General features: G+C 44.5%; 2 protein-coding genes across 9 annotated transcripts in view; one reads left to right on the forward strand and one right to left on the reverse strand.

Moving 5' to 3' along the window:
* The window catches only part of DOLK (dolichol kinase), a 62,356-nt gene extending 51,130 nt beyond the window's left edge, over positions 1–11,226 (reverse strand). For 4 of the 5 annotated variants that reach the window (XR_012648377.1, XR_012648374.1, XR_012648375.1 and 1 more), the window contains exons 1-3: positions 11,123–11,226; positions 10,751–10,885; positions 7,623–7,724 (exon numbers count right to left, since the gene is read on the reverse strand). Coding sequence is in view for 1 of the 5 variants with exons in the window: in XM_075015638.1 (XP_074871739.1) it covers positions 6,039–7,628 (1,590 nt within the window). In the remaining 4 variants the exon portion in view is untranslated. Of the gene's footprint in view, positions 1–3,105; positions 7,725–10,750; positions 10,886–11,122 lie in introns of all 5 variants that reach the window. The other variant, XM_075015638.1, reaches the window with a different exon arrangement.
* A 122-nt stretch (positions 11,227–11,348) lies between these two features.
* Positions 11,349–12,229, forward strand: part of NUP188 (nucleoporin 188) — a 70,434-nt gene continuing 69,553 nt past the window's right edge. For 3 of the 4 annotated variants that reach the window (XM_075015259.1, XM_075015261.1, XM_075015262.1), the window contains exon 1: positions 11,349–11,374. In XM_075015259.1, the coding sequence (XP_074871360.1) occupies positions 11,349–11,374 (26 nt within the window). The remainder of the gene's footprint in view (positions 11,375–12,229) is intronic. The other variant, XM_075015260.1, reaches the window with a different exon arrangement.

Here is a 12,229-nt window from a genome sequence, read left to right on the forward strand (position 1 = left end):
TATACAAAAACCCGTAGGAGAGCACTTCAATCTCCCAGGCCACACAGTAGCAGACTTAAAAGTAGCTATCCTACAGCAAAAAAATTTCAGGACCAGACTCCAAAGAGAAATTTGAGCCACAATTCATCTGCAAATTCGACGCCCTCAGCTCAGGCTTAAACAAAGACTGCGAATGGCTTGCTAAATACAAAAGCAGCTTCCCCTCCCTTGGTGTTCACACCTCCAGATCAACTGCTGGTAGTAAGCCTCACCCTTGCTGACTGAGCTAACCTTGTTATCCCCAGCCTTGCTCTGGCTTATTTATACCTGGCCCTGCAGATTTCCAAGACCAGCATCTGCTGAAGTGAGTCTGTGCTCATGAAAGCTCATGCTCAAAACTTTTCTGTTAGTCTGTAAGGTGCCACAGGACCCTTTGTTGCTGTTATAGTAAGGACAAACACCTAAAAAATGCTTTTGAGGGGAAGATTTTAGTCATAGAACTAATTATTAAGGGGGTTTTGTGCCTCTACTGTAGGTCAGGCACCTCCTTTCACAGTACAGTAGTCCCCTGAGTTATGCTAGGGTTGTGCCTCCTGTTCATCCTCATATAACTCAAATTTTGTGCAAGTCAGGGGGGAGCCAGGAAATAGGTGGCAGCCTGGCTTCCCACTCCCCTGGTCTTGTGGAAGCCGGTAAACTGACCAGTGCACCAGCGCTGGTCAGTTCCTCGCTCACTGAGTGGCAGGGAGCTGGGAGGAAGCTGTGCTGCCCCAGCTGGTTCAGTGCAAGTCAAAATTGTGCATATTGGGGGTTTACTATACTCCAGATCTCAGTATTCTTCCCCTGAACAGCTCCAGCCAGGAAAATTTGTTTTATTTCATCTCTGTTGTATTACCCTCAGGTGTACAGTCTTTTGGAAGTGACGAATGTGTGCAATAAACTTTGTGCATTGGCATGTGTGGCTGTGCAACACCAGTAGCAACACATGCTGCCAGCTGTGGACACTCTACTAATCACCTGGGTGGCATCTGAATCTCTCCTGGGTGGCTGCCAAAGTGCTCAGCTTACAGGGAACACTGAAGTGGCATATGAGGAGATAAGACTATCCCCTAGCTTTTTAATCTTTACTGCACACATTTTCAAGGATAACTGAATAACTTTTCATGCTTGATGAAGTTAATGAAATGTGGGAATATCAAGAATAAAAATACAAATGTAATTTCTCCATTGTCTGAAGATGACTGTCCTAGAAACTTCCAAAAATGTTAGACCACAACACTTGGGAGCAAAGACATACCTGGATTGTGCTTTTAACTCTCCAGCATGCAGAACAGATGCTAGAAAAAAAACCATATATTTTACCCTTCTAGGAAGTATCACTGATGCAGTCCATATATCTGACTATTCTATATAAGCCTCTTTAAATATGTGACAAAGTCCATTGTACCTTTCTAGCATGATCAGTGAATAGTCTAATTTTTTTCAGCACATATATGAAGAGTTTCTAAATAGAGAGAGAGAGAGGACTTTTCTTCAGTTTCAGTTGTGGCAGAATACATTTTATAACAAATAACATGGGATGCAGTTAAATATATATTTAATTATAGCATGAATAGCTATTCTTTGAAGTATCCATACATAAAACTAGAAATACACTTCATAAATTTTCATTTCACCAGTATGTTATATATCTGACCCACCCACAAAAGCCAATGTCCCAGAATCATTACAGGGATGGACAAGTAGTTCAGTTCATAGTTATGAATTCAGTGACAGGGAGCAGTATTACTTAACACTTGGGCAAGTACTTTCCCAGCACAGATCTGAATGTTTTACAGACATGAAATAATGAATATTCACAGTACCCATAGGAGATACTATCCTAGCTTTCCAGGTGGGTAAACTGAAGCACAAAGTGGGTGTTAGTTCTAAAGGACTTACCCCAGATCATACAGCAGTTTTGGGAACAAAATCCCTGGGGTCTTGGTTCTCATTCCTACCATCCAACTTTCCCTCCCATTTATAACCTTTGAATGTGTAATATCAGTTTTATGTTTTGAGCTATCAAACATTGAGACAAAATAAAAAGCAACATGCAGACTAGAGGAAGGGGGATTGGAAGGTGTATAACACTGGTGGCAATATAAAAACAGGGATTATGCAGGCATCAGGAGCTCTAGACATGTATGTAAATATAATACAGTAGGAAAAAAGACTAAGTAGTAGCAATAAATTTTATTAATTCAGTCTCCATGGGTGAATTTTTTTCAGCGAAACTTCAGCCGTGTCTACACGAGTCCCAAACTTCAAAATGGCCACGCAAATGGCCATTTTGAAGTTTACTAATGAAGCGCTGAAATGCATATTCAGCGCTTCATTAGCATGCGGGCGGCCACAGCGCTTTGAAATTGACGTGGCTTGCCGCCACGTGTCTCGTCCAGACGTGGCTCCTTTTCGAAAGGACGCTGCCTACTTCGAAGTCCCCTTATTCCCATGAGCTGATGGGAATTATATTATATTATATACATTATATATATTTGAATATAAATTATATTCCAATTTGGAACATTAACACATGGTTTAAATCAGGATGTGAACTTTCTGAGTCACTATAGGGGCTCGTCTGCATACTTAATCTAATTCTTGATCTTCCCCCCCACCCCTCCACTCTCTGATTTGCTCACCTTGATTATCTTTTTCTGATTTGTCCTCCTTGCTTACTGTTTTTGGTTCTCTGTGTCTTAAATATTGAGTCTGTTCTGGTCTGGATATGGTCTGAAGAAGTGGGTCTGTCCCACGAAAGCTCACCTAATAAAATATTTTGCTAGTCTTTAAAGTGCTACTTGACTGCTTTTTGTTTTGATAGCATATAGACTAGCACGGCTTACTTGTTACTATTCAACATTAAAATCAAAAGATTTTGTTGCAACTATGCATTAATTTTAGCATTTCAACATGATTTAAAGGTTTTAAACTCAACTGTAGAAATTTAGGTTAACCCTTTATTTTAAATGAAAATTAGACATATCGTTTATTTTTAAATTTCCAGCTCTGTAGATGTATCTACACTAGTGACACTATCACTGAACACAACCACATCAGCCACACCATTAAGAGTTCACACACCTGCACATCCACTAACGTGATATATGCCATCATGTGCCAGCAATGTCCCTCTGCCATGTACTTTGGACATATTGGACAGTCTCCGTGCCAAAGGCTGAATGGACATAAATCCAACATCAGGAACTGGAATACACATACACCTATAGGGGAACACTTTAACTTCCCCGACATTCAATGAAGGGTTTAAAAGTAGCCATTCTTCTACAAAAGGATTTTACTGTAACATTACAGAGGGTCATCTGAATTGGAATTCATTTGCAAATTTTACACTTTTAAATCAGGCCTTAACATGGATCTCAATTATCTTATGCATTATAAGGGCATTTTTTCCACCTTTGATATTTGCAGGAATAGCACACATACCACTTAATTTGCTTCTATTGGTCCTATTAGTGTCAGGTAAACACCCCCTATATAAACCCTGGATTGTAATTGCCTACTCCAAATCTGAGGAAGTTGGTCTTACCCACCAAAGCTCATTACCTAATAAACATATTAGTCGTTAACATGCTACAGGACTGCCTGTTAGTTTTAAACTGAGCAGCTAAAACAAGTTCTGTAGGTCAAACAGGATTTTTGATGCACCTGAAATCACTGCCATAGCAAAAATGAGTACGCTAAATAGGAATAACAGTGCTAATGGTAGTCAGATTCAGCAAGGCTATTAGAAACAAGTCTAATCTTTCCTTTTTCAGACATGGTTCTGATGTCAATAAGCAGGGGACAAAGAGTACCTTTCCATTCTGGTGCTTCACATTATGGCTCTAGTGCTATATCTCAACCATCACCTGAATGCTTTGTTACCAAGAGCTAAATGCAGGTTGGATGGTAGCTTACGGCAGGTCTATACTACCCTGGAAGATCATGGTTGATCTTCTGGGGTTCAATTTTGTGCATGTAGTAGAGATGTGCCAAATCAACATCTCAAAAGTCGCAGTTGACTCTGTACCTCTTGTGAGACATGAGGGGTAAGAGAGGTCAATGGGAGAAACTTGGCTACATAAATAGCCAAGTTAGCCGAGTGTATGCATGTCAATTTTAGCTATACAACTGCTGTAGCTAAAATTGCATATCTGTAGTCGACTTCCTTAGTCTAGCACAGACATAGCCCAAGACTTTTTCTTCTTTACTGTGGGAAAAAGATGCTAACTTTCCAATAACTTTTTTTAAAGTAGCAGTTTCTTGCTAAGACAATTGGTTCATATCTCCTTTCCCTTTTGTGCTCTGCCCAATGTGATTTGAAGACATAGAAAGCAGGTCCTCTGCCATCTCACAGCTAGGATGGGAGAATTACTTAGGTGTGCAAAATGCTGGATTCAGTGTTGACAAGAGTTATTGGATGCTTGCACCATCCATCTCTCCTGTAGTAGGAATTGGAATCAAACAAGAATGCTTGCAAGCAAATACCTTATCAGGTACACCACAAAAGGGAGGAAGAGGCAGAAAAACAGGCAAGTGATTTGATTTTATTAATAATAAACCCACTGTAAATAACTTACACCTTGGAGAGAGAGAGAGAGAGAGATGTACAAGTCTCTCTATCTTGAATAAAGAGATGAACAATATGAACTTGACCAACGTAAGACAGACAGATTTATCTGGGGTTCAAGTCCCACGGGGGTAGTGCATTTGGGTGCTGAAGCCCGTCCCTTTGGGGGAGCCTTCCCAGAACTGATTCGTTCTCAGTGTCTATTACATTGCATAAGGCTATGACCCCATCTCTACATCAGTGCTGGAGGCAGGATACCCTGCAAGGCAGGAAGGCTGGCTCAAGGGTCTTTCAGCAAATCATGTGAGAGTCCCAAAGAGTCTCTGTGACTGAACCCACCATAACATATAAACTTGTTTTATTCAATATAATTTAAAGAAATCAAGAGCATGAAAAAGGTGGAACTTGGTTTATTCCAAAGAACTACCCCCTAAATCAAAATTTTAGCCACAAAGGCTATTGTTTTCACAATACAAGCCTATCTAGCCATGTTCCTAATATCAGTGAAGTTTGACACCATCTGTTATTTGAAATTATTTTAAACAGCATCAGTTCTGCTTTTAATCTACTTGGCAGAGACCTTCTAATTTTGCATAAGGAAATGACAGCCAATGTGATGGTTTTCATCCATCTGTTCCTGTGGCACAAGTGATGCATGCCCTCACTGCAATAACATGGTTTCATTGAAAGAGGCAGAATTCACATGTGCAATAATACAAGACAGTAGGACTCAACCCAATGGCAAGCAAGTACAGTACCTGTGTAGGAGCCTGCACTGGTGAAATGAGAAAGACTAGGTGGGGGTCCAATAAATATTGGACCAACTTTTTGTTGGAAAGAGAAACAAGATTTGGAGCAACTTGGAGTTCTTCTTGAGATTCCCTTCAGCATACCAGAAAAGCTCTCTGTAGCTTGAAAGCTTGTCTCTCTCACCAACAGAAAGTAGTCTAATAAATGACATTACCGCATCTGCCTTTTTTCTGAAATATCCTGGGACCAATATGGCTATAACACTGCACACAACTGATTAATCATGCCTGTTCAAAACTTTCAAAATGATGAAACCAGGAATGCAATGACTATTCTGCTCCCTTCTTGTGAATTCACCTCTCCCAACTCTTCTGCTTCAGTACATCGAAAGAGACCTGGAAACAAAATCACTATGACAGTATATTTAATTCAGCATAGTCAGCTATATGAAATCACATTATCAAGGGGATGGTTTCCTGTTACTCCTTTCAGAGGATGCAATGATTAGTGCTGCTTTACCTATTAAATAACAAAAACCAAACAGCAGCCTTTACTTTTATTGTAAATTAAGAGATGAAGAGCTTTTACCAAATGCAGCACTTCATACCCAACTGAGAGCTCAGCAGAGCCAACAAGATGTGTGGCTCATTACCACACTTAGCTAGAAAGGAAGGCTCTGTTCCTGGCAAGGTCTCTAAGCCATGAGCAGTATCTGGAGGTAGAGAGGTAAGAGCAGATTGTCTATTTGGGTAGTATAGGCTTCCAAAAGGGAAACTAAACTGATGGACCCCAAAATCCAGGCATAGCTGGTATTCAAGTTCACTCTGCCATCAAAGATCAGAATAAGAGCCACAGCAATGACTTGAGCAAAGATGGCAGTCATTGTCCCTTCAAATGTCTTCTTTGTGCCAGGCCATTTGATTTCCCCTATTGTACTGCCAAAAACTGAGGCTATCGTGTCTCCCACCCCTACTGCCAGTACCCCGGCGTAGGGAACCAAGGCTCCTGCTCCAGCCAAGGCACCTTTGGTAGCACAAGGCCTGGGGAATAACCACACTGGAAGGGACATTCCAAGAAGTAGGTAAATGTGAGTCAAGATCAGAGGTCCACTATCTCGTTCATCCAAAAAGAGAGTTAGCAAATGCCTAAGTGTTTGGCCAAATGGTTTGATCCTGAAGTATCGTATGTACTCTAAGAGGATAAACACTACCAAACATAGAACTGCAGCAATGTAGAGAAGCTGGTGGTCATAAATTAGCCCAGGGATGTAAGTAGCCACCACAATGAAGTGGAAGTATTTTCTGGTTATGGTTGAAGCTTGGTGCTTTTTAGATTCAGATGATCTTTTGAAATTCTGGTACAGGACAACCATGCATGCAGAGGCAGCCAACAGGGTCCAATAAACAAGGAGGTAAACTCGTGTCTGTGTCTGAACCAGAAACTGGAGGAGCCAGAGCAGGGGATTTCTTCGGATCAGATGGTAAAGCCAAGGCATGAGGACCCCCAGGCCCAGCACTGCCGTCATCATGTGGAAAAACATGGAGGAGGTCCAGGTTCCCGAATCCATGAAGAAGAAGAGAGCAGTGAAGAAAATTCCAAGAAGGACCACCCCAGCCACTGCCACTAGGAGGATGAAATCGACAGGATCCCCTCTGCCCTCTATCACGTTTAGTGAGCGTTTAATGAGCTGGTTGAGGATGAAACTTATACCCCCAAGGACTAGTAATGCTTCCCCAGGAGTAAAACATCGAGGCAAGAGATAGAGCAAGATCATACTGAGGTAGACAAAAATAAGCAGCACTTCCAGAACCTCTATCACTTCAGAAACAGTCAAAGAATACTTCATGGTGTAGAGGATTATACTACCAGCAAAACCTGAAAGGATGCAGGTGTTAGTTGGCACAGGCCTTGTGATGCCAACTGCAATTACAGATAGGAAGAGGGCAACCACCATACCCGTGGATGCCACAACTATACCAAAACGTTCAAAATACACAATGCCGGCAGCCTTGCATCTCTCCTTCATCACAATCCCCAGGAGTGGGATGACCATACTAGCTGGTAGGAGGCCACTGTTTGCTGTTGTTCGAAAATGGAATACGGCCCCACCTAGTCGGAGTAGATGGTCCCATTTAAATTGGACATAAAAAGCTTGAATGGCAAGGGCAATAGCACACCAGGAATACCGGTCCCAAACTACTGTGTGCACACACAACACAATGATGAACACAATCAGGGATTCCAAAAGCACTGCTTTGTTTAACATGGTTCCAATCACCTGCATTCTGAGATTTCACAATCTTTACAACTGTCAGATCCCAAAATTTTCAATATAGTCCTTGGTCCATGAGTAAAAGTTCACTTCATCCTATTGCAATGCCTATAAAAATAAACAAATAATAAAATTAAAGAGACTACTAGAACTCCTGAGGTCTCCTTCTTATTATTCAATTTAAGTTGAGTTGAAAGCTTTGATTCCTGTGACAAGAAAAATAAAATCAAGAAGAAAATTAACTCAGAGGAGTAGCCATGTTAGCCTGTAGATTCACAAACAAGCAGTTCTGTAGCACCTTAAAACTCATAAATGTAGTAGATGAGACTTTTGGGGAAGTGGGTCTTACAAATTTATTAATTAGGTAATGACCTTTCATGGGTAAGTCTTTAAGGTGCTACAGGACTGTTTATTATTTAAGAATGAAATAAGTCAACCAACATTTTCCACTGTTTCCAAGAATCAGAAAACTGAGCTTGCAATACCACAAACAAATCTCACAGGATTTTTGTTCATATGCAAATACTAAATACTTCTATTCCAGTGCCAGGTTTTTCCTGTTCCTCTAAAAGTGTGGAAGGAATTCTTTATAATTTTGCAGAGTTTATGCAAACACTAAGTAGCAGCACTCACAAGAACTGCTTTGGAAAGGGCATCTCTGTATACAGACTAAAGAATTTGGTCATGAATTAGTTACAGAATTAAGTGAAATTAATGTACTTACCTATCATGGTGGTATAGAAAATAACATGAAAGATAAAAAGATGCATGTAACATGAGCAATCATGTTATTGATAGAACCAACCACACAGTTTCCACCATAAAACATTTGCTCTTTTTAAAAGTTTAACCATAAAAAACAACCTCCCTACAAAACCTGGGCACAAAGTAACTGAAACACAAAACAAATCATAAGGAAAACAATGTAGAATGGACCACTCCTGTAGAAGAAATTGACAATGTCAACTTTCAAACTGGTCAATGAAAAAAAAAAAAAATTAAAGAGTAGTTTCAGGTCTTCCACTTGTCCCCAACCCCTTTCTTCTGATTTTCTGTATATTTACAGTCAGTATCCCATTTTAATAATGTTTTCTCTCCAGTACTGCAGTGTAAAAGTGAAAGATGATGCTACCCAAAGCACTGTCACATATGTAATGCTAGAAGATTTACCTGGTGTTGCTCAGGTCTGTCAGGATGAGGGGCTGTTGGTGTATTGGAGGGGGGGACGGTGTGGTTGCAGGAGTCAGGGAAAAGGGTGGTGAAGCATGGAGGCTCACAGCAGGGGTGGTTCCTGAGGCCAGCCCAGGACCAGGCTATCTGGCTGCCAGTGTTGCTCACTGGGGCTAGGCTGAGGCTGACCAGCCAGTTGATAACTCCAGCCCTGGGCCACGCTGGCATGGTGGAGACCACTCTGCCCAGATGATGGCAACTGTGCCTTGGGCACTGCTCACCATCTGTGGAGCTCCCTCACATTTAGTGCCTAGCTTGCCCGCCACTGCCGCCTTGGCTGCCGCTGGCAGGGCCTCTCCGCTGCGCAGCCCCGCACGAGAGAGGCAGTGCCCCTAACCAGCCAGGGGCCCCCTGTACCTGCCTAGCTCTCCACACAGCCAGACCCTGGCAACGTCCCCTCCCCACTTAACCTAAGCTGTGCTCAGACTGGGCTGCCTCCTTGTGCCCTGCTCTGCCCTGCCCGCTCCCTTACATCGGATTTAATGGGATTTGGTATTGTTTTAGCATAAATGGGTGTACATTTTGGGGCTCAGGAATGCATAAAATTTTTTCCCCATTTAAATGAATGGTAATTACATTTTCAACTTACAAGAAGTCGCCCTAAGAGGGGTTTTTCAGGAACAAATTACCCTCATAAGGCAGGGGAAGACTGTATCTGCACTACAGTGATCTGTACTGTTGGAGGATCTCTTATGACAAGATTTCTGTTGACAGATTGCAGCCACAGACGGAAGTGAATCGCTCTGTTGATCTGCTCTGTCGACAGAACAGTCAATCGGAAGCAGAGCAGAAAGGGCTGCCAGGTGAACCGGAAGCCCTGTCTGTCAATAGAGGGCCCCTGGAGCATCTACATGGCTTTTTTGTTGACAGATTCTGTCAAGAAACGTGTTCTGTCTCATGGGGGAGAGGCTGAAGACTGTTGACAGAAATGCCGAGTTCTATTGACAGAATACATCTTTAATATGGACAATCTGTGGGTTTTGTAGACAAAACCCTCTAGTGTAGATATAGCCTTTGGGGCTTGTATTCCCCCTCACAGCAGTGCAGTCCCCCTTGCACCATCCCCCCATTCTCTTGAGGCCTGAACTGCTCCCCATTACCGTGCAGCTCTCATTGCACCGCTGCCCTTATTAGACTGACCCCCCAGGCCCCTTGAGACTTGCACTGCCCCCAGGCGGCTTGCACAGTCTCCCCCACAACCCCTCCTCATATAACTCTGCCTCCTGCTCCTCAGCTGACCCTTGCTCTATCCCCTGTGGCTCCCTACCCACTGCTGCCCCAGGCAGGAGCCCCTCTCCGCCTTGGCCAATGTGGGTTTCACTGTTTCTCTCCTTAGAGTGGTCACACACTCTTCTCTGGCATGCACAAGTGGCAGGGGGTGGGACAAACACCAATACTGCCCCCTGAGGCTGCTCGTGTCCAGCACACGCATATTAAGAAGAACACATTGGCTCCCTGGGGTTTTAAGACACATGCACCGGACATGGACAGCCCGAGGCGCTGGGATTGGTGTTTGTCCCACCCTGCTGTTCATGTGTGCCAGAGAAGGGTGTGTGACCAGGAGGGCTGCACTTAGATGCTTTATTAACAGCTAATCACAGGCCAAAAAAAACAAAAAAACAAAAACACACACAACAATCAGTCAGTCTGTTCATGAGTTTGACATGGCTGCTATAGAAAGCAGAAGCGTATTTTGTTTGCTCATTCAGAGACATGACTGATAGCATAAAAACCAATACGCTAAGTTTAGAAGGTGCAAGAAAACAAAGTATCACTGTATAAAATCACTGAGCTCCCTCATGAGCTGGAAACCCCACTGTGTTTTTTCTCTGCGGCCTCTAGAGGGCATCATTGGTGTATGTCTTCCAGGCCAGAAAAGGGGTTCTTTATGTAGGTTAGCTTACCTGTCTCCAGCTAAAACAGCTGAATAGGTGAAGCCACAGCAGCTCAGCCTTTCACTTGAGTTCAAGCCAGAGGGCAGTTGGGGGCTGAACTCGAACTGCTCAGCCCAGTTCAAATCCAATTGATCCACAAACTACCTAGAGATCAAGAAAAGCTCCAGTGCAAGAGACAAAACAACCCCAGGAGCTCGCACCGTCACAGGCTCCCCTTCCCCCTACACTCCCCTAATTCAGCTTCACCCCCCAACCTGCTCCGAAAGCGGCTACGAGCCCCCACAGCGCACTTAGCCCCTTCTCACTACACACCAGCCCCACATTACCCTGCAGTTAGCACCTCACAGCCGCCGCGGCTCGCACAAAGCCACCGCGCCATACCTCCCTCGGTGCCCGTATAACTCCACAGAAGACCATCAGCGAGGTTCTCCTACCCGCCCACCCATGGCTGCTCCCTCACAAACTCAACTCCCTGGACAGCGCCATTTTACGGACCTCTGTCACGTGACGGAAATGGCGCGAGAAGAGCAAAGGCGCGCGTCACGTGGTATAGGTGACAGTCGCGCGCCGGGTTGCGAGTCACGGGTCACGTGAGAGGCGAGCGAAGATGGCGGCCGGCGGGCTGTGTGCGAGGTACGGGAACGCGGGTGCAGCTGAAGGAATTCCCCGCTAGGCCGGCACTCATCCGCACCGGGGCTGGGCGCCGGGCCGGGGATCTCGTATTGAAACGGCAACTGGGGCGGGTGGGAGAGAGGGGCAAATCTTGCTGCCGCCGCCGCCGCCTTCGTCTGTGCACCGTCCTGGTGATTTCCCCCCGAGAGGCTCCTCCCACTGACCCCTACCGATCCGAAAGGTTCCTCCCCGTGACTCGTGCCGGTCAAATGCTCCCACTTAGGTGAAGGTCCTCCCTACGTTGTACCCCTTCAGGAGAACCCACGCATCCCAGTGACCCGCTCTAGGATCACTCACCGAGCAGAGTCCCGTCTCAGTGACCGCCTCTCCTCTTTGGCGAATCCTGCCCTGGAGCAGACCTCAGCGCCTACTGCAAACGCACTGGAGCCCCAGGCAGCGGATCGGGTCGCGTGCAGCCCATTTCTAAGAAGCTGGAGTTCCTGCTTCAATGCCCCCCACCCCTCCCGTGCCCTCAGACTCGTGCGGCCTCCGCTCTCTGCTCCTCTGCTCTGTAGATGAGCTGAGCTGATGACTTTCTCACCTCCTGCCTGACAACATCAAAACTAAGGGTTCTCCGTGGAGTCTTGAAATCAACATGCAGTTTAAGAAGTTTATTCCATTGAGGAAGCCTTGGAAATAGGGGTCTACGAGGGGTGGAGCGTTGTTGATGCCACCACATAGGGCCATACTCTGCTTCCATTTGTTTGCTTTGTCCCCTTAGGATTCAATTAATGCATTGCATCCCTGTTTGAAACCTTTTGCTGTTTAGTGAGCATGTGAAGGGGAACTGGTGGGGTGCTACAACCCCAGAACGCC

This window comes from Carettochelys insculpta, chromosome 21, assembly GCF_033958435.1.
Source record: "Carettochelys insculpta isolate YL-2023 chromosome 21, ASM3395843v1, whole genome shotgun sequence".
In the NCBI taxonomy this organism is placed as follows: Eukaryota; Metazoa; Chordata; order Testudines; family Carettochelyidae; genus Carettochelys; species Carettochelys insculpta.